The sequence below is a fragment of the Ursus maritimus genome, unplaced genomic scaffold (genome assembly GCF_017311325.1).
Source record: "Ursus maritimus isolate PB19 unplaced genomic scaffold, ASM1731132v1 scaffold_34, whole genome shotgun sequence".
In the NCBI taxonomy this organism is placed as follows: Eukaryota; Metazoa; Chordata; class Mammalia; order Carnivora; family Ursidae; genus Ursus; species Ursus maritimus.
Genome location: NW_024426008.1, coordinates 19,308,296 through 19,331,079, shown reverse-complemented (window position 1 = coordinate 19,331,079; position 22,784 = coordinate 19,308,296). Strand labels below are relative to the sequence as shown.

Genomic DNA, 22,784 nt, shown 5'->3' with positions numbered 1-22,784 from the left:
AAAGAAAAGAAAAGAAAAGAAAAGAAAAGAAAAGAAAAGAAAAAAAAAAAGAGGTCAAATTAAAGAGCATATCAAACCTGGCCACATTCCAGGGATGGCAATCTATGCACCAAGGCGTAAAGAAATGTCTGAATAGTCCATCTTGAAGTGAAAACAGAGGAGCTGGCCAGAGGTAACCAAACAGTACAGGGCACTTTCTGAGATTAGTGCCTGGTGGACACGATTTTCCAGATCAAGTCTACAGGTCATCCGCAGCCCCACTACTACGAATAATGATGACAGTCACAGAAAGAACAAAATGGGGAGAAAAGCAATTATTGGTTGCCACTACCAGTCAGGCTAGACAATCTTGACTGCTGTGTGAAGCCTCGGCCCGTTCCTGGGTTTCCTGCATGAGAACCAATCTAGACCTGAATCAAGGGAAGCCTCTGCCACAGGCCAGAGGGAGCCGGACTGGGTGTGATCTGAATTTGGCAGACAGCAGTGCTGCTGGATTGGGAAAGCTGCTACTTCTGAACTGGGGCAGGGAAGAGTCAGTCTCTTGACATCCCAAAGGCCCCCCTGAGGGTTGCTCAGTCAAGTGGGGACCTTTTGTTTTCTCCCCAGTGCGCAGCAAGGTGGCATTCCTGTGGGACAGCAGGTCGTGGGACAGCAGGTCATAGCACATCCAGCTGGGTGTTACTGGTTACTAGCCACTAGGGAATGGTAGGGAATGGGAAATTGCCTGGCACCGCTTCTCAGCACGGTTTCCATTTTGAGGAACCAGAACGTTTCAGGCACTCGTTCATTGATTCTCATAAAATCTAAGTGAAGATGGGAAGGGATATTTTGTATCATCTAAATTTAGTGGCCAGAAAAGGGAAGGGTGAAGAATTCATTTCCCCAAGATGCCCCAGAGGCCAGTATGTTGCCATAGAGGTTGGGGCGTCATGATGTGAGCCCACAAGTCTTGGACCAGAATCACCTCTTCTTGAGTCCCCTTCATCCAACAACGGGAGCTCTGCCACTGCTTATATACTACTGAGGGCTCAGAATAAATGTTTCCTTGTGTTTTAAATGTTTCCAAGCTGGGGAGCCTGGGGGGGCTCAGTCGGTTAAGCGTCTGCCTTTGGCTCAGGTCATGATCCCAGGGTCCTGGGACAGAGTCCTGCATTGGGCTCATCTGCTTCTCCCTCTGCCTGCTGCTTCCCCTGCTAGCCCCCCCCCCCGACAAATAAATAAAATCTTTAAAATTTTCAAGTTTTGAACAGGCTCTCTGGTCCCAAGGGGCTCTATGTTGTTGTTTTTCATTCTGCAAGTGATAGTATTTGTGTAAGAAAAGTGAAATATGAAAGCTATTTTTAAAAACCGTAGATTTTTAAATCGGTAGATTTCGATTTTGAGCAGTGCTACGCAACAGAAACATAATGAAAAACACGTATGTCATTCTCCATTTTGTAGCCACACTAAAGAAAGCAAAAAGAAATAGGTGAGAGTAACTGAAAATATTTTACTTGACCCAATGCAGAAAAGAAATTGTCAATGTGTAATCACTATAAAAATTACTAATGAGATATTTTCCATTCCTTCTTTGGTGCTAAACTGTCAAAATCTGGCCTGTATGTTTCACTTGTAGCACTAATGTGGCTGCTCCATGGGACAATGCAGACCTAGATCTGGTTTTCATTTTTGTTGTCAAAGTTTCTCAATTGTGGTAAAATACACATAACATAAAATTTCCCATCTTAACCATTTTTAAGTGTATGGTTCAGTGGTATTAAGAACATTTGTATCTTCATGCAACTATCACTGCCGCCAATCCAGTTTTTAGAAAGCCAGCCAGCCTGTCCTTCAAAACACTGGTCCTAGGAGCACGTGGGGGGCTCAGTTGGTGAGGCCTCAGCCTTTGGCTCAGGTCAGGATCCCAGGGTCCCAGGATCGAGCCCCATGTCGGGCTCCCTGCTCAGTGGGGAGTGTGCTTCTCCCTCTGTGTGTGCGGCTCATCTCTCTCTCACTCTCTCTCTCAAATAAATAAAATCTTAAAAAAAAAAATAAAACACTGGTTCTAAAATTGGACTGGACAATAGCATCACCTAGAGAGTTTTACCAAATACTGGTTGTTGGGTCCCACTGCTGGAGGTTCTGAATTCATTGTTCTGGGCACTGGGAGCTCTAAGAGCTCTCCTGGTGATTCTAATGTATAGCCCAGTTGAAAATCATTGCTCTAAAAAAACAGATCCAAAATAATTGAAAAATGACCTGAAAGAACAAGGTGAAAGACATTGCTATTGGAATTACAAAAAGTTTTCCAAACAGCTAACTGGAGGAGTTACAATTGTACTATGGTTTCTCTTGAAAAACAAAACAAAACAAAAAACCCACGTCGCCCCTGACCAGGGAGTCCTGGGAGGCCCTGCTCGGAAAGGCTCAGTGTGGTGTTACTTCTGCGAGCAAACGGGGAAGGTTTCCCAAAACCTCAACTTATGAAGCCCGGGCCAAACATGTCTCGTTAGGCTCTTCTCCTACTCTCAGAGAGTAAATGGTCTAACACCCTAAGTGGTTCTATAGCACATTAATTCACGAGTATTTCTTTCATTTTGTTTTTTGGGGAAGACAAGGGGTGCGTTGCCTGAACTAGAATTTACGGATTCTCAGAACCAAAAGATCTCAAAAATTAGTTCAGGCAATGAGCCCCCTGTCTTCCCCAAAAAACAAAATGAAAGAAATACGCATGGAGTTATGTGCTCGAAGAATAAAATACCCAAAGCAAATGGATATTACTAATAAGACCAACAACTGGGCTTTCTCAGTAACATCTGTAATAAAAATGTGTTTATCTCCTTCACGTTTTAAAATAAATTTGACTCTCAAAAGTCCCGTAAGTGAACTAGAATGATTCATTCTTGTGATGACAACAAAGACAGTAACCGTATTTACTGACAAAATAACACTGTTAGGCAAGTCTGCCCCACCCCCACACCTGCGTGACGGGGGCTTCATACCCTGTGGAGATGGGCGACCTACACCTTGTTGAATGCGTGGGGCGGGGTCTTCAACCATGTAATGTTTTGCTCAGTGGACCCTGAGATTCATTAGGCCATCTGCTGCAAAGAGGACCAGCAGACATGAGCTGTCTGTTCAACATATTTAGTTTTATGTCCTTATATAGTCAAATTCTTACACATATATATCTCATACATTGCAATTCAAGAAGCAGGACTTTTCTTCTTTCATTTTCTATATTTTTGGCTGATAATAGCATACACATTATCTTATGTATATGTGTATATATGTGTGTGTGTGTGTATATATAGAAAATAATACACATAGCCAATTGTAGGAAATGCAGCAAAGAATACAGAAGAAAACACCGATTACCTCAACACCCAAAGAGAACCACCCAAGGAAAATCGCTGTTAATATTCTGGTAAATTTCCTGCCAGTCTTAAAATGTATTTACCCTGTGTAGTTAGAGATTTACGATTCTACTCTAAAATCAAGTGTGTATTCTGCTGTGGTTCACTTAACATTTTCTCATAAGCATGTCCCTCGTCATGCAATTTTAACACCAACTTAACATTTCCTTACATAGTTCCTTATTCCTGAGCATTTAGAATGTTTTCATTTTAAAAATTTTGAGTAATTCTGACATAAATATCTCTGACTACACCTTTTGTACATGTTTCCAGAATGGAAATATGAATTTGAACGATGTGGTCTTGAGTGCCCTGTCCTGTCCCCTCCAGCAGCTTCTGTCAAGCTAGCTGAGATTGCTAAATATTAGTTTTCTTTAAATGCTTATCAGTGTGGTAAAGTTTTCAGAGCTGTAAATCATAACTCCTTATACCTTTGATGATCTTGGGTCCCTGGATGAAATGAATTTACACAGATAATGATGTTTCATTTTCTTACCCTTGGAAGGATGTAGTTGTTTCAGTAATATAAGTAGCCTGGGAAAAAAGGGTTTTAGACTTTAGGTAAAAGTAGCACAAAGTTGCTGAGTGACTCACTTATCTTGCTTCTCATTAGCTTGCCGCCAATGTGTCTGCTCCTTCCTCCATCTCAAATTTTCATTGAGGCCTGGAAACCGGTCATTCCCTAGGAGTTAAGAAATGCATGAGAGGAATGTGATTAGTATGAAACCCTCTAAGATAACCAGAAGTTCCGTAACAAGCTCAGCGCAGGGGACTCAGCACCACTAATTAGAGCCCATGCTGGATGCAGGGAGGAGACGTGACAGCCCAGGCCCCGGACGCCTGTGCTTTGATTGACAGCCCACAGCTTTAGAACCCTTGCCTTTCTGGAGCGTGGGTGAGCACGTGTCATGAACAGAAGGTTCCAGTGAAACTGGGGTTCTTAGTGAATTACTGAAGAGGAGAGTGTGGGTGTTAAATGAGGGTGCCCCCCCCCACTGCAAGAGCTGAGCTCCCCCCAACCTCCTGGCCACTGTGTCCCATCGCATAGAATGAACTGTCATTCTGTGTAACTTTGAGCATGGCGACTAAGATGGAGCGTGCCCGAGCACTTCACTCTACTTTATAGCAATGGGTTCAGCCTTTGTGAGATCATTCCTGGCAGGCCTAGAACACTCAGACACCCCTGGGAGGCGGGGGATCGGTTGTATTCTAATAATGCTCTGAATGATTTGGGGAGATGATTTTGGAACAAGAATTATCTAGCGTCTTGACCATGCTCCACAAAGACAAGTCAAATGCCCCATGGAGAGGCTTCGACCTTGAGGGAGACCACATTCCATCTATCCTGTGACTCACGTCCTTGGATATGACCTGTACCCCTGACAGGTTTTAAACAAAAGACGTATTTGAGAACATTTCCAGGGTTCCTGTGACCTTAGGACAGCAGCTTTACCTTGCAAGCACACAGCATGCTCAGAATCCAGGAACCTGCTTGTCTTTATTACCCTAACATCTTAAGAAAGCGATGGTACGTCTACTCACGATGTGAGGACGCTTCTCCCCACCAAGGGTGTAAAACTCGCTGACGGAAAGCCGGGACGGGCAAGGCCAACACACCTGGAGCTCGGCAACGCCGCATCATCTCCCCCCGGGCCCCTTCCCCGCGGAGCAAAGCCTCTTCCAGCCTGGCCTTGACGTCCCTTGACTTCTGCAGGACTTGGGTACTGACTTTGTCAGAACTCTGTTTTCCCTGGACAGGACAGAGGCAGAAGGATGTTTAGTGTGGTGAGATCTCTGTCCGTGGGGTGAATCCTCAAAACACAATACTCCCTGGTGAACGGCAGCCAGTTTGTGCCCCCATGGAGATGCTGTTGGTAGGCGGGGGTGGGGGGGTCCTATGGCTCAAATCCTGTGAATGAGAATGGGGTTCTCTCTGCAGAAGGCAGAGATCCTTCCCCGGAGAAATGGCCATATCTAGAATGCAAAGAGGTTCTGGGTTGTAACACAGCAGTGAGAAAACAGAGGATGTCTCCCTTCCCCCCCAAGCCAAGGGGAACTGTAGTAGAAACATCGACCTGAACTTAGGAGCTAAGAGCGGCTGTAAGGCTGAGCCACCTCGCACTCACCTTGTACTCAAAGCACGAGACACAGATGAAAAGGAGATCTAAGATCCTGTTGAGCTGCATGGATGGCAGGTCGGCGATCCACTTCTTGATGAGGCTCTGGTCGGCGTTCTTCATGATCCAGAGGAAGCAGATCATGAGGTTGCGGGTCGTGTCGGCATTCAGCATGTTGTACTGCTTGTAGGGCTGCGGGGAGGCAGGTGGCAAGATGGACGCAGGGGAAGAAGTAGAGCCACGGGAACCCCAAAAGTACAGGGGATGCTAAGCTCTTAGAACACAGGCATTGCACTTCGTCCCTTGCTGGGGAACTGTTTTCAGTAACCCGGCCTTTCTTGGGCTACGAAGCTGCGTTTCCTGAGCTGAGGAGCTCAGCAAAGGGGCTCGCGTGGGGCAGTGTCTGAGCCAGGCTTTTGGCCACGTCATGTGGGCACCCTCCGGCTCCAGAGCACTGTGGTCTGGTGGTCTGTCCTGCCTTAACCAGGCCCCCCAGTCTCAATGATACAAAGGGGGCTTCCCAGCTGCTAAGATTCCAAATTTTTCTCCTTCCAGCTGGACACCGGAGGGTTGGACTTAGAGCAGAGAACAAGGCTAGCCAGGCTCCAGAAACATCCTAACTGTTCAAGAGTTAACCTCTTTGTCAGAGTCCAAAGTATAATAGAAGAGTCATGAAGCGCTCAGCAAATGAATCAAATCCCTAATTTAGCGGTGTCCTCTGTGCTGGGACTTCAGTCACAATTTATGTTTTTCCGGGGGTCGGGGGGTGGTGGGGGCTCAGGCTATTTGCTTTAATACCTGGGTCCCAAGTGTTCATTTTTTGAGTGCTGAGCACACTTTCTTTCACTCATCCACTCAAGACAAAGAACAATATGCTGCACCCTTGGTTCATGCAACGTAGCTAAGACCCAGTGGGATGTGAAACCCCCTAACTGTGCGTGTGTGGGGGAAATGTTGGTTTGGGATGGGAATGATAGGGTCTATGAAATTAGTTAAGTTTTCCTGAGTAGGGTGACAAGAAGATATGAAAACCTTAGCGATAACTTCCCAGGGAAAATGCTCTCACGGTGAACTTTGGGCATCTGAGCATGTGTCTTTCAGCCAAATAACAATGTAAAAGGCATCTCCTGCCTTGGGCAAGCTAACTTTGGTAAGATGCACATTATTAAGGTGAAAGAGGTCATAAAACACTGTATTTCTCCAATGGATGAGGGATGTCAACTCTCAAATGTCTTTTCTCTTTCTTACATCCTTGCCTTCCAGCCTTCCCGGGGGCGTCCTGCCGGGCCGGGGTGGCGGGGGGCTTGCTAAGTGCTGGAGGGAAGAGAGGAAAGCCACCCAGCAGAGAAGCTACTTAGGTCTAGAGGCAGCCTTCCCAGGAGAGAACCGAGTGGAGCTCTCTGCAGATGTACGCCTTACGCTGAAATGCAAAGTTAAATTAAGCTGGACGACGCAGCGCTGTCACTGTCTGCCAAAGGAAGAGTCAGGGCTCCCCAAGGAACGGAGTTCCCACCTCAAAGAAATCAGACGTTGTATTCCTGGAGGAACTGCTCTTTAAGCCCAGAGTCTGTGCAAAAGGACAGAGCTATCCAACTCTGTTTGGGCTCCCTGGGGCCCCAGAAAAGCTGAAGTCTTTTGCCTAAGAAGTACGCACCCCAAGTAACTGGCCCCTTCAATCATTTTTTTGGAGGCAGGCATAGTGTGAATGATAAGCACAGATAAACACCGCTCAAGCCTCTCACCCGAGGGAGGCTTCGTTTGATCTTCTTTGCACGGATCTTAGATATCCCAAGTTCACCTCTTTCTGGTGTTCTGAAACTTGAACTCAGGCACGGTTGAGACTGCCTGGATTTGATCTGTGGACCTACCGCTACAGCCAGAGCTGACCGTGACCATGCCACCTCCTCTGCTGCCGTTTCCCTTCTCAACGGCTAGCTCTATGCTGATGCCTTTCAGAACAGAACACAGAGGCAGAAATCTCACAGCCTGCTCTACTCTGGGTTCTGGTAGGTAAATACAAGAGCAGGCCCATCAGAAGATGGGACAAGACACAGAACAAAAAATAAACCAGAGAAAGGTGCACCAACATACCAAGGAAGAAAGCATTGTTCCACTTGTCTTCGAAGTAAAATTGTTTCCAGCTATGGCCAGTGCCACGTTCTGGTTAATTGCACTGGTCCCTTCCTGGTCTTCATCAGAGCCATTGGCACGATTTTTTCCACTACGGGCATCTGCAGCTGTAATGAAGAAATCATTGGCCTTACCCTACGATCCAACAATGGTGCTTCTTGGTATTTATGCAATGAGTTGAAAATTTATGCCCACATAAAAATCTGCACATTTCTAATGGCCAAAATGAGGAAGCAAGCAAGATACCCTTCAGCAGATGAAATAAACTGTAGAACAGCCAGGCAATGGAATATTACTCAGCACTAGAAAGAAATGAGCTATCTGGGGCGCCTGGGTGGCTCAGTCGTTAAGCGTCTGCCTTCGGCTCAGGGCGTGATCCCAGCGTTGTGGGATCAAGCCCTGTATCAGGCTCCTCCGCTGGGAGCCTGCTTCTTCCTGTCCCACTCCCCCTGCTTGTGTTCCCTCTGTCGCTGGCTGTCTCTCTCTCTGTCAAATAAATAAATAAAATCTTAAAAAAAAAAAAAAGAAATGAGCTATCAAGCCATGAAAAGGTATGGAGGAATCTTAAATGCATGCTATGTGAAAGAAGTCAATCTGAAAAGGCTACATATGATATGATTCCAACTCTAAGACATTCTGGAAAAGACAAAGCTACAGAGATGCTAAAAAGTTCAGTGGCTGCCAGGGCCTGGAGAGAGAGGGATGACCAGGCAGAGCACAGAGGAATTTTAACGTAGAGAAACGACTCGGGTTGATACCATAATCATGGATACATAGCATTATATATTTGTCCAAACCCATAGAATTTACAAGCCCAAGAGGGAACCCTAATGTAAACCACGGACTTTGGGTAATGATGATGTATTGCTGTAGGTTCACCAGCCATAAACGATGCACCCCTCTAGTGGGAGATGCTGACAATGAGAGGTTGTTTATACATGGGGGCAGTGGGCATATGGGAAGTCTCTATATTTTCTGTTCAATTTTGCTGTGAACTTAAAGCTGCTCTTTAAAAGTCGTTAAAAAAAAAATCTTTACTGATGTGAAGCAGAAAACAGTATTTCCCTATGTCTCTCACCCAATACCCGTGAAGGGACTGATAACTTATTAGTCACTGAAGTCTGCACAGTAATTTAAAACCTGATGGCTCCTCACTCAGTGCGGAGTGTGCTTGAGATGCTGTCTCTCTCCCTCTGCCCCTCCCCCCGACACTCACACTCTCTTCCCCCCCCCAAAATAAGTAAATAAATCTTAAAAAAAAAAAAAAAAACCTGATGTTTAGCATTACTTCTAAACTGCTACCATCTCTAGGAAAAAGCAGGCAGGTTAAAAAAAGAGACAAAATGCTCAGCAAAAGGTTAGGCTAGAATTAATTTTTCAAATTGTAAAAATAACAATTTTTGCGAATTTCATAACACTTTCCTGTAATATAATATTTTTAAAAAATGTTTCTAAGTTTTTATTTAAATTCCAGTTAGTTAGTGTAATATTAGTTTCAGGGGTGTAATATAATATTTTTTACTCTATTCATATATTTTAAATAATGACCAAACAGAAAGGAACCCATAATAATAGAACTATTCAGTTCTTTGTAAAATAACAAGCTATTGTTACAAGTTCAACAATAATGTATTAAATTTCAAATGTCTGAAATGAATGTTAATTTATTATCTCTATGTAATGTAGACATAACTATGTTTATATGTAGGTCTAGATATATGTGAACAAAAAAAGGACCCACGACTTAAAAGGTTGGTTTTTCACCAATCACACGCAAAGTTTTTGCTTAAGCAGTTGTTAGAAAAGTGTATTAAAACACTTGCAACTGATTGATTCATAAAAAGTCACTTGCCAACATTGTATTTGGATCTTCAATTTCAGGAAAATTAGATTGCAAACGGTATTTCCTCCTGCGAAAATTCTGAAAACAGAACTCAAATATTTTTAGACTTAGTTTTTAAAAATAATAGTTCACTATCTGTGTTTAAAAGCAGCTGAGTTTTTAAACAAATGGTAAAATGAATAGCATGTGGCAATTATGTAAGATCTGATAACATTATCAGATTTGAGGATGCATTCTTACTTCCCCAAATATGAACAGGGTCATGGTTATAAAAGACAGAGAGAAAAATTTCCCACATAAAATGCTTTTATAGAAGGTCTCTCATGTCATCCTTATCACATCCCTAAGATGTAGACATTGCTACCACATTTTTACAGTTGAGGAAAGAGGAGGGAAAACATTAAAGGTAGAGGAATTTTTCAAAGGTCACATGTAGCAGTAAATGGGCTGGAATTTGAATTCAGCTGTATCTGTTTTAAAAACTAAATTCTTCTTAGAGTATCAATCAAAGGATTCCATAAGTAATAGATGCACTTTATTACCTCTAATAATAGAATACTTTCACTGTTTTCCCACTTGTCAGCTACGTCATGACTATAAAGGTCAATGCCATACATCAAGAAACCATTGAGATTTAAAAGGCTTGGAGGCCAAGCGCTGAAAAGCTCTGATCCAAAGTGCCTGATTTGGAAAATTCTCATTGACAAGGAAGCTTAGGAGAATGTGTGCTACAGCGGTTCCCTGCTTTGGGAACAAATGAGTCATAGGTCTTTATGTGGAACTTTCTAGAAACTTTCAGCAAAATTCTGGAAGTGGTCTGCAGGTCATCTGCTGTGCTCTGGATTATATCCTTAAATCTTGAAGACAGCACTGTTCTCGATCTGGACTCCAGTCAGGCACTACCAGAGAATGCTCACCTCCTGGGCCGAGCTTGCTTCTGTACATCCCTTGCCCATTTTCTGTTCATTTACATTCCCTAATCCACACAGTAATATGTAAATAAACTCATGAAGTCCACAAACTCCTTTAAGATAACTTATCCTTTCCTCTTGCTGAAAAATGAGAGATACTGACTTCCAACACCAGAATCAGCCTCTTAGGGCCAAAGGCAAAATTCCACTGTCACAGCAGAATTTCCTAATATTGAAGACACCATGATTTTTTTGAGAGACATACAGATAGAGAGAGTTAGAGTTAGGAGGGGCAGAAGGACGGAGAGAATCCCAAGCAGGCTCCACACTCAGCATAGAGCCCGATGCAGGGCTCAATCTCATGACCCTGAGATCATGACTTGAGACAAAGTCAAGAGTTAGACGCTTAACCAACTGAGCCACCCAGGTGCCCTGACACCATGATAGGGAGCAATTGTTTAGGGTCATTTGAGTCTGCTTCTTTCCTAAGCCATTCGTAAGAGAAAAGAGAAGGAACACCTTTATTTCAATGCCTTAGAGTGGTGATCTCCCAAAGGAGTAATTCTGTTAGTACTTTGTCCTTTGTGATGTATGGTCTATAAAGTTCATCATATACCAGCAGATAAGTGAATAAATGAACAAATAATTTCTAAACGAACAGCCATAAGAGACTCTTAACATAAGAGACTCTTAATAGGAAACAAACTGCAGGTTGCTGGAAGGGACTGGGTGGGGGGAATGGGGCAACTGGGTGATGGACATTAAGGAGGGCACGTGATGGAATTATTATATAAGACTGATGAATCACAGACCTGTACCTCTGAAATCAATACATTATATATTAATTAATTGAGTTAAAATTTTAAAAAGTTTAAAAAAAACCCATGCATGACTATGGTCCTTTACAAAACAAAAAACTTATTGGGGGGGTCAAAAAAAAAAAAAAAGAAAAAACCCCAAACCCTAAAAAACCCCAAAATTTATTGGGACCTATGTGGAAAAGATCTGGAGAGCACTGGTGTGGAAAACTGCTCACAAAAACATCAGCACTAGAGCTAAGAGCAGAAACTTCATTCCAGTGGGGCACTTGGCAGGGGCCCCCATCAATTCAAGGAAGGACACGGAGGCATCATTACCTGTAAAGTCATAGAGTTGCGGCAAAGCATCCAAAATGATGCCAACCAAAGGCAGGTAGAGGGCAGCGATTTTGACCTTCACTTCCGGTTTGACACAGCGCGGGTCCAGGTCGTGAGAGCTCAGAAGGCTATGGATGGCACTGACAGCCTTCCTTTGCACTTTGCTGATCCTATTGGCACAACACAGAAAGCTAGACGTTATGGTGAAGGGAGATGGGCCAACACGCTCTTAAACAATAAGGAGGAATCAGAATGCTCCTGATCATTGGGGTGACATGTGAAACCAAGTGGAAGAGGGGAAAAGTGTCTGGAATCCAGAAACAGACTGCCTGTGTTCTGGTCCTGGGTTTGATGTTTCAAAGTCCATCACACTGTAGCATTCGGTACTTTATTCCTTTTTATTGTTGAGTGATATTCCACTGTGCGGATAGAACACATTTTATTTTGAGAGAGAGGGGTGGGGTGTGAGGTGTGGGAGAGGGACAGAGGCAGAGGGAGAGAGAGATTCCCAAGCAGGCTCCACGTTCAGTGCAGAGCCTGATACCGGGCTCGATCTCACGACCCTGAGATCATGACCTGACCCAAAATCAAGAGTCAGATGCCTAACTGACTGAGCCAGCCAGGCGCCCCAGATCATATTTTAATAACCCATTCACCAATTGATGGACTTGAGATTATTTTCACTTTTTGGCTATTATGAACTATTAATGTTGCTTTGAATATTTGTGTGTAAGTTTTTGTATGGATATAGGTTTAGTTCTCTTGGGTATGAAGTTTACTTCATACCTCAGAGTAGAATTACTGGATTTTATGGTAACTCTATTTAACCTTTAGAGGAATCATTAAACTGTTTTCTTTTCTTTTTCTTTTTAAGATTGAATTTATTTATTTGAGAGAGAGAGAGAGAAGGGCATGAGCAGAGGGAGGGGGAGAAGGACAAGCAGATTCCTCATTGAGTATGGAGCCTGATGCAGGGCTCAATTCCAGGACCCTGAGATCATGACTTGAGCCGAAGTCAGATGCTTAACCAACTGAGCCACCCAGGCACCCACCACCAAACTGTTTTCAACAGTGCTTACATCATTTTACACACACCCCCCACACCTGGAAGAGGTTCCATTTTCTGCCAACACTAGTTAATATTTATCTTTTTATTATGGCCATCCTAGTGGGTATGAAGTTTGGACTGAATGTTTGTATCCTCCCAAAATTTGTATGTTTAAACCTAATTCCTAGTGTGATGATATTAGGAGGAAAGGCCTTTCGGAGGGGATCAGGTCACAAGGGTGGAGACCTCTTGCATGGGACCAGTGCCCTTATGAGAGACCCCAGAGAGCTCCCTTGCCCCTTCAGCCATGTGAGAATACAGCAAGAAGATGACCATCTATGAACTAGGAAGTAAGTCCTCATCAGACATTGAATCTGCCAGCACCTTGATCTTGGACTTCCTAGCCTCCAGAACTATCAGAAATAAATTTCTGTTGTTTATAAGCCACCTAGGCTATGGTGTTTTTGTTACAGTTATCTGAAGGAACTAAGAGAGAAGGGGTATTTATCTGGTTATGATACGCATTTCCCTGATGGTTAATGTGGTTGAATACTTTTTTCATGTCCTTATTTGTCATCTCTTCTTTGGAGAAATGTCTATTCTGATCCTTGCGTTTTAAAAAATTGAGTTACTTGTCTTTTTGTTATTGAGTTGTAAGATTTAAAAATTGTATAAAGGGGGGGTGCCTGGGTGGCTCAGTCAGTTAAGCCTCTGATTCACAATTTCAACTCATCATGATATTATAGGCCATGAGATCAAGACCTGTGTCAGGCTCTGTGCTCAGTGGAGAGTCTGCTTGGGATTCTCTCTCTCCCTCTCCCTCTGCCCCTTCCCCCACGTGTGCAAGTGCTCTGTCTCTCTCAAATAAAAAAATAAATCGTTTTAAAAATGATATAATGGGCACAAATCCCTTATTAGATCTACAATTTGCAGATATTTTCTCCCGTTCTGTGCATTGTCTTTTCATTTCCTTGATCATGTCCTATATATCACAGAAGTTCTCACTTTCATGAAATCTAACTTAGCATTTTTTTTCTTTTGTTGTGCCTATTTCTCGTGTCAAATCTAAGAAGCCATTGCCTGATCCTATTTCATGAAGATTATCCCTATGATTCCATCTAAGAGTTTTATGGTTTCGATGCTTACACTGAGGTCTTTGATCATTTTGAGTTAGCTTCTACACGTGGTGTGAAATGGGGACACGACTTCATTCTTTTCCATGTGGATACCCAGTTGCACCAGCACCATCTGTTGAAAACACTACTCTTGCCCCCTTGAATTGTGTTGGCACCCTTGTCAAAAGTCAATTGACTCTAAATGTGAAGATTTATTTCTGGACTCTTAATTCAGTTGCACCGATCGATATGTCTATCGTTACGGCAGAACCACTACCATTGCTTTGTAGTAGGCTTTGAAATCAGGAAATGTGAACCCACCAATTGTGTTCTTTTTCAAGATTGTTTTGGCTATATTGGGTCCCTTGAATTTTCATATGAATCTTAAGGTCAGCTTGTCAGTATCTGCAAAGAACCCCGCTGGAATTTTGAGAGGAGTTGCACTGAACTTGCAGATCAATTTGGGGAGTATCACCATCTTAGTAGTACTGTCTTCTGATCTGTGAATATGTCGTGAGTCTCCACTTGTTTAGATCTTTTTATTTCTAAAGTGTTTCATAGTTTTTGGTGTACAAGTTACACTTTTTTTTTTTTTGTTAAAAACTTTAGTCCTAAGATTTTTATTATGTTTTGATGCTATTTTAAATGGAGTTGTTTTCTTAATTTCATTCCACATCGTTCATCACAAGTATATGGAAATATAATTGATGTTTGCGTATTGATTTTGTACCTTGCAACCTTGCTGAACACACTTATTATCTTTAATAGGTTTTTGATGGGTTCCATAGGACTTTCTAAAAATAAATCATGTCATCTGTGAACAGAGATAGTTTTACTTCTTCCTTCCCAATATGGGTGCCTTTATTTCATTTCCTTGCCTGCTTGCTCTGAGTAGAGTTTCCAGTACAACGACAAATAAAATAGAAGTAGCAAGAGTCGGTATTCTTATCTTGTTCCTGGTCTTAGAAGAAAAGCAATCAGTCTTTCACTAATAAGTACAATGTTAGCTGTGGGTTTTTCGTAGTTTTCTCAGGTTGAGGATCTGCTCTTCTATTTTTTTTTTTAAAGATTTTATTTATTTATTCGACAGAGAGAGCCAGCGAGAGAGGGAACACAAGCAGGGGGAGTGGGAGAGGAAGAAGCAGACTCCTAGCGGAGGAGCCTGATGTGGGGCTCGATCCCAGAACGCTGGGATCACGCCCTGAGCCGAAGGCAGACGCTTAACGCTTAATGACTGCGCCACCCAGGCGCCCCCTGCTCTTCTATTTCTACGGCATTTGCTGAATGTTTTTTCAAGAAGGGTATTAGATTTTGTCAAAGGCTTTTTCTTCATCTATTGAGATGACTGAATGGGTTTTGTCCTTTATTCTATGCATAGAATGTATCATATCAATTGATTTTCAGATGTTAAACCAATCTCGTGTTCCTAGGATAAATCCTACATAGCTATAGCATATAATCCTTTTTATGTGTTGTTGAATTCAGTTTTCTAGTATTTTGTTGAGGATATTTATATCCACAGTCATATTAGTGTGCTGTTTTCTTGTGATGTCTTTTGTCTGCTTTTGGAATCAGGGTAATGCCGGCTTCATGGAATGAGCTGGAAAGTGTTCTCTCCCTTCTATTTTCTGGAGGAGCATGCGAAGGACCAGAAGTAATTTTTTAACCATTTGGTAGCATAACACAGAAATGCTACATAATTTCCGCATGCTTGAAAAATACTAGGGATTTAGCAATATGTGGACATTTGTGGGCATCCCCAGGTAAGGGGGCTCTAGGGAGACCCGTTAAGAGACTAGAGCCGTGGCTCTTTCAGAAGTCCAGATACTGAGACATGTCCCACTGGCCCTTGCCCTTCAGATTGTCTTGGCAGCAAAAGGAAGTACCGATGAAGAGGAAGTACTGTTAAAGCAGATTTTTCTGAGGTTTTGGCCCACATGGTGAAGTCACTAATAAGTATGTGACAATATTTCTAATGACTTTCCAGGGAAGTAACTGACAACCCAGAAATCAGGGATTATTGTGTTGCCAAAGGAAAGACACTCTTCATTAGCTACCCTCGGGGGGGTAGAAAAGGTACTGTGTGTGTGTGTGCGCGCGTGTGTGTGTGCGTGTGCGTTTGTACATGAAGGTGATTTTCTTTGTGCTCAAACGTCATTCTCAGCACCTTACGGGTCAGGGCACTTTGTGTTGCTGTGGAAATTTATGTTAGTTGTAGGGTAGAAAGTTCTACCGAGAAACTTGAGAGGGGTGTATCAGGGTTGAGAGAAAATGAGACTGAAGCTCTCTAAGGATGCACTCAGGACCTGAATTTCTGGAAAGAGGCAGAATTCAGAGTGAAGAAGCTCCGTTTCCCACACTGACCTCCTGGGAGGCAGACAGCGGTATGGTCAAAGGACTTAGGATACTTCTGTGACTGCGGTTAATATAAGCTGGTGCTGCTTGCGTCACTGTTTCCTTCACTAAATTGTAAGCACTTCAAGAAAACTTGAAAACTTCCAATTCGACAAAAATCTGTAAACATACAGTAATGCTGTCGCTAATCCACATACTTCATTCCAGAAACTTCTTTAGCAGAGGAAGGAAGATCCCTCAGATCTTCGGAGTCATATGTAGAGGTTCCCCAGGGAGGATGTACCCCAGGAACGGACTCAGGAAACCACAGCTCTGGATGTGTTCTGCTATGTAACTTTGGGCAAGTTCCTTCCATTCTTTATGCCTAGCCTGAACACCAAAAGGGCTGAGCTTGAATTATCTTTCAATCCAATCTCTAGATCTGGGTTCCTGAATGGTGAGTTCTGTGGGGGCAGGGAATTTGTCTGTTTTGTGCACTGATGTATCTCTGAAATATTCCAGACTGTGTCTGCCCCATGGTAGGCACTTGATAACTGTTGAATGGGACGTATAATATTTTGGAAGGCGTTGTGTTCTTCCATCCAATTGGGCAGATGGTGGTTTCCTAATCCTATGGCTCAGGGAGCGCAGGGAGAGAAGGAAAGAAGGGTGGTCCATCTCCATCCCTGTCCACTGACTTTGGGACTAGATGCTGTCCCAAGCTCCGGGGTGATCAGGCTTATAAAAGGTGCAAGGATTTATAAGCCCTGGACCCGGGGCTTCTCTTTTAGCCTGGGAAGGTCTCTCTGCAAGAAACCTCATGTCGACACGGGGTGACTGCCTTCCCACCAGCGGCCGCTTCCTTTGTCAACATGAAGCCAAGTGGCATCTTGCTGCTGCCTCCGTGTGTACGCAGATCACCTGGGGCATATCTTATAAATGGCTTTGTTCCTAGTTCCCTAATCAAAGCATCCCCGGGATGCCTGCTGTAGTAGAAATGGGAAATTCTTCTCCATGAATAAGTGGCTGGAAACAGCCATTTTATGGTTTCTCTCTGTCCCTCAGGCCTTTCCACACTCCTGTCAGCACTTTTTTCTCAACACGTGGATGCTTCCACTCTTCAGAGCTGGTGAATGGTAGAGTTTTTGGCCAAGTAGGAGAGGTTGGACTGCAAACTTTGGGAAGGAGCTTTTGGGTTTTTTTGTGCGTTTTTTGGGGGGAAGGGTTTGTTTTGTTTTTTGTTTTTTTTCCACTTTGTACTCCAATTTACATGTCAGAAACATACCCTTCGCCTTCCGCATCCAGAGCAGCAACCAGTTCTGTAAAGAGAAGTCCCGTGAGAAAGTGCTGCTGACGGTACTCGGGAGTAAGATCGAACATGCTGGCAATCTTCTGGTCCTGGAAGCTGGAGCAGGAGCTCGAGTTCTATTACATAAAATAAAAATAAAAATAAAAAAACCCTGAGATGCTGTTAAAAAAGAAAGAAAGAAAGAAATGCAAGGAGCAGTTCCAGAAGGAACAAGAACCAGAATTAAAATCACAATGGCCAGTGTATAAGGAGCACGGGCTGCCTGGAGGGAGGCTTTGTAAGCACCTCCCAGGGACAGACTCCAGGTGGGAGCTGTACTTCCAGTGGTCACTTTGCTTTCCCACCCCCCAGACAGAGAACTGTCAACTGGGAAAGATGAAAATAGAGCCCCCAGGGTCTCTCACAAAAGGACTCATACTCCCCTCCCCACCCTAGATCAAAAGCAAAGATGAAAGTCCAAGGATATCATGTGGATGGGGAGACCCAAGGCAACGGGCACTGGGTCCCATGACGTGGCTTTGAGCAGGGAATGCCTCTCTATAAACTGCCTCCTTGATTTGAGGCTCCTGTTTCCTCAGCTACATTTCTGAGTATGGCTTCTACACACTGCCCGAATTCTGCTGGCTGGAACTAGCAGGCGAGTTGGGCAGGGAAGTGTCAGACTACCAGTCCTAGAAAATTCCTGTGGTACCTTGGGGGCACACTTTACTTTGCACTAAAGGAATCTAAAATGTCTCTGGTAATCCTTTACAGTTGGGTGGGGCTGGGCCTTGGCCCTGGCTGGCAGCTCTGGGTTGCTAACTCCCTGGGGTAGTCGTAAGGGAAATGGGGCAGTAGACTCAGAGCAAAGTTAGCCCATTTGGAATCGCTGCTGCTATTGGGCATAAATGGCTAGGATTTTTTTGTAAGACAAACCTTCACCTTTGTGTTAGTATCAAGGAAAATGCAACAAAAATAGAAGGTAATATTGAGAAATCTAGCTTGCTGCCCTGAGTTACTGATTTGTCAGCTATAAATGGAATGGGATTGTAAAACAGCATTTCCTTAAAGTTTTTCTAGAAGGCATGAGTCCCTTGAGAAATCTATGGAGGGAAAAAAAAAGTTTCCCATAGTGGGAATCAGTGCTTATTAAATACTTCTCTCCTCCACCCCTTGGGTATTTACAGTTTATACTAACAAGTTAGAAACTCTTGGGTGGCCTACTGCAAACAAACCTGTTAACACAGGGTTTCTAAAACTTATTTGGCTCTGGAATTCTGTATTTGCACAATACCTCTTAACATCCAGTAAAATCTGGGGCCCGCTGAACCTAACCTGTGAGAAACTGTTACAAAAAAAGATCGGCCATGTCAGTCAAAGCCTTGTCTCTAAATACTATACAAGTGTTATTTTGTGTGTGTGTGTTTGTGTCAGATAAAGAACAAGACTCATTAGAAATACACTCTCTATAAAAGAGACCGTTGGATTCGTTTATGACAAGGTCTTTTTAGTGCTTCAAGAACTAAATTATCTGGAGTATAATTCAAGATGGACTCACCTTGCACCCAACTCCATTTTATAACAGTATCAACAGAAAGTTCTAGGATAGCTCAAAGATATAATACCCGGTGTTAAAAACCACTAGTAGACCATTTCGGAATTAATATAAAGGAATAAGCAATTTCATGAACTTTATGGTTCTGGGGTTGAGGAAAAGGAAAGTGAGCAAAGAAGATGGTCCACCTAACATGGAAAGATGATTAATGCCAGACAGAGGAAGCTATGTGACTTACCTATGAATTTCTACATTCTCATAATACGTATGGATTCTTTGCTCTCCCTGGCCTCAGTAGGGACCCTTGAGACCAGGAAGAAATCAATCACATACCTTGTAAAAAGATGGTGTGACTTTGGGTACCATACTTGTGAGTATCTGGGTCAACTGAGCTGGTGTGAATAGCTTGGTTTGTCTTTTAATTAATAAGACCAACCTTTCTAGTAATTAACGACTAAACTAATTAAATCAAACAGGTTGAGGGATTCTTTCAGGAGCTGCTCACCTGGGAAGAGATGGAGGGGCACGGGGAGGCTGGAGCAGTATCAGAATTCATAAAGAAGAGGTTCAGATTGAGGTAATGCTCATGGCTGCAGAGGATTCTCAGAAACTCCAGCCTCATGGAAATGAGCGTCGGAAGGTTGGTGAGCTTGGCTGACAGCTACGAAGAAAAATGAAAACAGGAAAGACGTGTTTGTGATAAGGTAAATGGAGTTTCAGTTGGCAGATACAAAAATCTCCTTTCTCTCCAAATTAAGATCATCAATTTAATAAAAATTAATGGGAAAGTGCCACGGATGCATAGCTCTATATTACAGGGAGGCCCAATGAGTTTTCACACATTACTATTCCCCTTAATAACTCTAGCCGAACAGGTGTCCCCCATGTGGATTCTTGACCCGACCCCCACCCTTGTCAAACCTACAACGTTGCAGCAAACTGTGTTGCAAATGATCTGGTGGTATGTCTTCAGTGTAACGTAATATCATTAATTTCACAAAAATGCCACTGTGTCTGAGAAGCTGAATGAAAGGAGCTGACCCCATATGGGGCCACTCAAAACTGATGCAATATGACTGGGTGACTCTCACACAACTGTTCTTTTGTAGTTTCTAATTAAAGGCCCCAATGGGGAGTTCTCAGACCAGTTCCCCAGATAAAGGCATCGCATTACTGAGGAAAGTATGTAGACCCTACAAAAAAGGTGCAGAGTTTACCCCAAAGTAAGGAGGAAGGAAGTGGAGGAAAAAAAAAGAGAAAGCTGGAAGAGTCTTTCCTTGAACAACCAAACCATGAAAAGTACAGCATAGGGAGGACAGTCAACCATCTTGTAGTAACACTGTATTGTGACAGTGGGGACCACACTTGTGGTGAGCATTGCATAATGAATAGAATTGTTGAATTGATATGTTGTATACCTGAAACATTTAATACCATATGTTAATTTGACTTCAGTTAAAAAAAATTAAAACAAAAACAAACCACGGGCAATGAAATCCTGACAACAGTGACAAAATGGAAGCGATGAAATCCTGACAACAGTGACAAAATGGAAGAGATCATTTGCTTCCCTCAGGTGAGGTGACAAATGAAGACCCAGACTCTATGGGCTTGGCTCGAGGTAGCTTCTTTTAAGGCAAAGTAGGGAAAGGGGGAGCCATGAGGGAGCTTGAGCCTCTCAAAAGATCATCATCAACACCCTTGCGCCCTAGCAAGGGAAACCAAGCATCTCATCCTTGTGAACGGACATGCCTCCTCTTCGTGGACTCTGAGAGCGGTTTTATAAATGACATAAGTTAAATGAGCAACATATTTTCAGCCGTCTGAGGAGAAGCCATTGTGCTGTGGCTCATTTTGTGTATAGGATCAGTAAGTCTGTAGTTAGACTTTTACTTGAAACAAATGAATACCGTTACATATTACGTAAAAAATAAAACATGGCTTTTGTGTAAGAACAGTTATCAGAACCTATGCTCTTTGTCAGTGTGTCTTGCTGGCTGACTTTGGACCAATGGAGCCACCAGCAAACTGAACTGGTTAGAACTGGATCGTAGGCCCCTCACTTAAGGGTCACTCACCAGGAGCTGTTGGGTCAAACCAGTCAGAACGTGAAACCATAAGATATTTGTCCTTGAAAGAAGGTCACAGTATAGGTATCTTAAATAGGTCCCTTAAGATGTCATTAAAGATGGAAATTTCAAAAATAATTTTGGTGATATTTTAAAAAGAGTAAGGTGCAGTAGTAGACATATCCTCCACAAAGTTCAGGACCCACAGTAGTGGCCTCAGTGGCACTCCCCAAGGGATGGGTGTTACCTTAGTGACACTTGGAAAGTGACTTCAAGCAATTGAAAAGCTAGATTTGTGTATTATTAGTGACTATTAAAAAAAGGCTGAGATCATACCCATTGTCACAAGGTCTATAAATGGTGGAAGATATGATGGGGTGTTTGAATGAGGGTGTGCAAAATGATAAAATCAGAGGATTTTGGAAGAATATAACTTGGCTCAGGTATGATGCTCATACTCTATCTGGACAGCTTGGATCAATGGGTTGAACGACCCTTGACTACAGGCAGTGATCACCGTTGGTCTGAGCGTTACACTAATTATGCTGACCAATATCACTGGCCAACAGGTCATAGGATCAAAACGTCCAAGCCTGAATAGGTCTAATCCAACTCTGGCTTTTGGCAGATGAGGGAGCCACGGAGGCCAATGTAAGCCTGCGCAGATCACAGAGCAGTTGAATGACATCGCTGGAATTAGAACACGGGTCTCCAGATTCCAAGTCTGAGGCTCTCTGGAAGCTGAGACACAAAAGAGGGAGAAAGAGAGGGTAAATGAGAAGCAACCCTAACCTAAAAGAAAAGGAAAAGATTGAAAACAGAGAGAGAGAGAAGAAAGTAAGGAAAAGAGAAAATTATAACGGGCCTCTGCAGGGCAGGTGGATATCTCCTTTGGGCTACCTTGTTGGCTTTTCCGTAATGAAAAGTGTCTGTGTGTGATGGAGAGTGTCTCCTTCACCGAATGTGAGCCAGACTTCTCTGAGCTGTTTTTCAAATAGGCACCCCCTTGAGCATGTCCTCCAGAGCTCGATTTCAGCAAGGACCCTGCTCCATCAGTTTAGCCAGCCTCGATGTCTGACCACCTTGATATCTGCCCAGTTCCTCATCCCTCATCCCTCACCAGCCCCTGGGGGTTTCTGGTCACCCTGGCCTGTCTTCAGCAAGAATCCTGTTAGGTTGGTTCAGCCAGAATCCTCCACACTTCTGAGGCGTCTGCTTATGAATTTTTCATCCACTAATCCCCCCACCCTGCTCCTGGCTATAAGTTCCCACTTTTCCTTACATTTATAGTTGGGCCCAGTCTCCGGTACTGTAAAATCCCATTGCAACAGTCCCCACACTTATCTTAATAATCCTGAATAAAAGTTTGCCTTACTGGGGCGCCTGGGTGGCACAGCGGTTAAGCGTCTGCCTTCGGCTCAGGGCATGATCCCGGCGTTATGGGATCGAGCCCCACATCAGGCTCCTCCGCTATGAGCCTGCTTCTTCCTCTCCCACTCCCCCTGCTTGTGTTCCCTCTCTCGCTGGCTGTCTCTATCTCTGACGAATAAATAAATAAAATATTAAAAAAAAAAAAGTTTGCCTTACTGTTTAATAAGTGTCATGAATCATTTTTTCTTCACAAGCCATGGGCCTACTGTGGTGTTCATTATCTCCTTTCTACATATCCACCTCTAAGTTTGGAAAAACGGATTAACTTATATTTGTAATTCATCCAATGACCTGTTTTGAAAAACATATTAACTTATGTTTGCAATTCATCTGATGACCTATAATCCTCAACATCTAAGAGGGACAGCACAGAGGAAAGGCATAATCCTCCACGCCCCCCCCCCCCCCCCCC

At 43.3% G+C, this 22,784-nt stretch overlaps 1 protein-coding gene across 2 annotated transcripts in view; it reads right to left on the bottom strand.

Moving 5' to 3' along the window:
- Positions 1 to 22,784, bottom strand: part of DOCK8 (dedicator of cytokinesis 8) — a 220,386-nt gene that overhangs the window by 34,535 nt on the left and 163,067 nt on the right. For both annotated transcript variants that reach the window (XM_040620284.1, XM_008690931.2), the window contains 7 exons: positions 19,378 to 19,533; positions 17,315 to 17,454; positions 11,533 to 11,702; positions 7,604 to 7,749; positions 5,522 to 5,704; positions 5,013 to 5,145; positions 3,990 to 4,077 (listed from right to left, as the gene is read on the bottom strand). In XM_040620284.1, the coding sequence (XP_040476218.1) occupies positions 3,990 to 4,077; positions 5,013 to 5,145; positions 5,522 to 5,704; positions 7,604 to 7,749; positions 11,533 to 11,702; positions 17,315 to 17,454; positions 19,378 to 19,533 (1,016 nt within the window). The remainder of the gene's footprint in view (positions 1 to 3,989; positions 4,078 to 5,012; positions 5,146 to 5,521; positions 5,705 to 7,603; positions 7,750 to 11,532; positions 11,703 to 17,314; positions 17,455 to 19,377; positions 19,534 to 22,784) is intronic.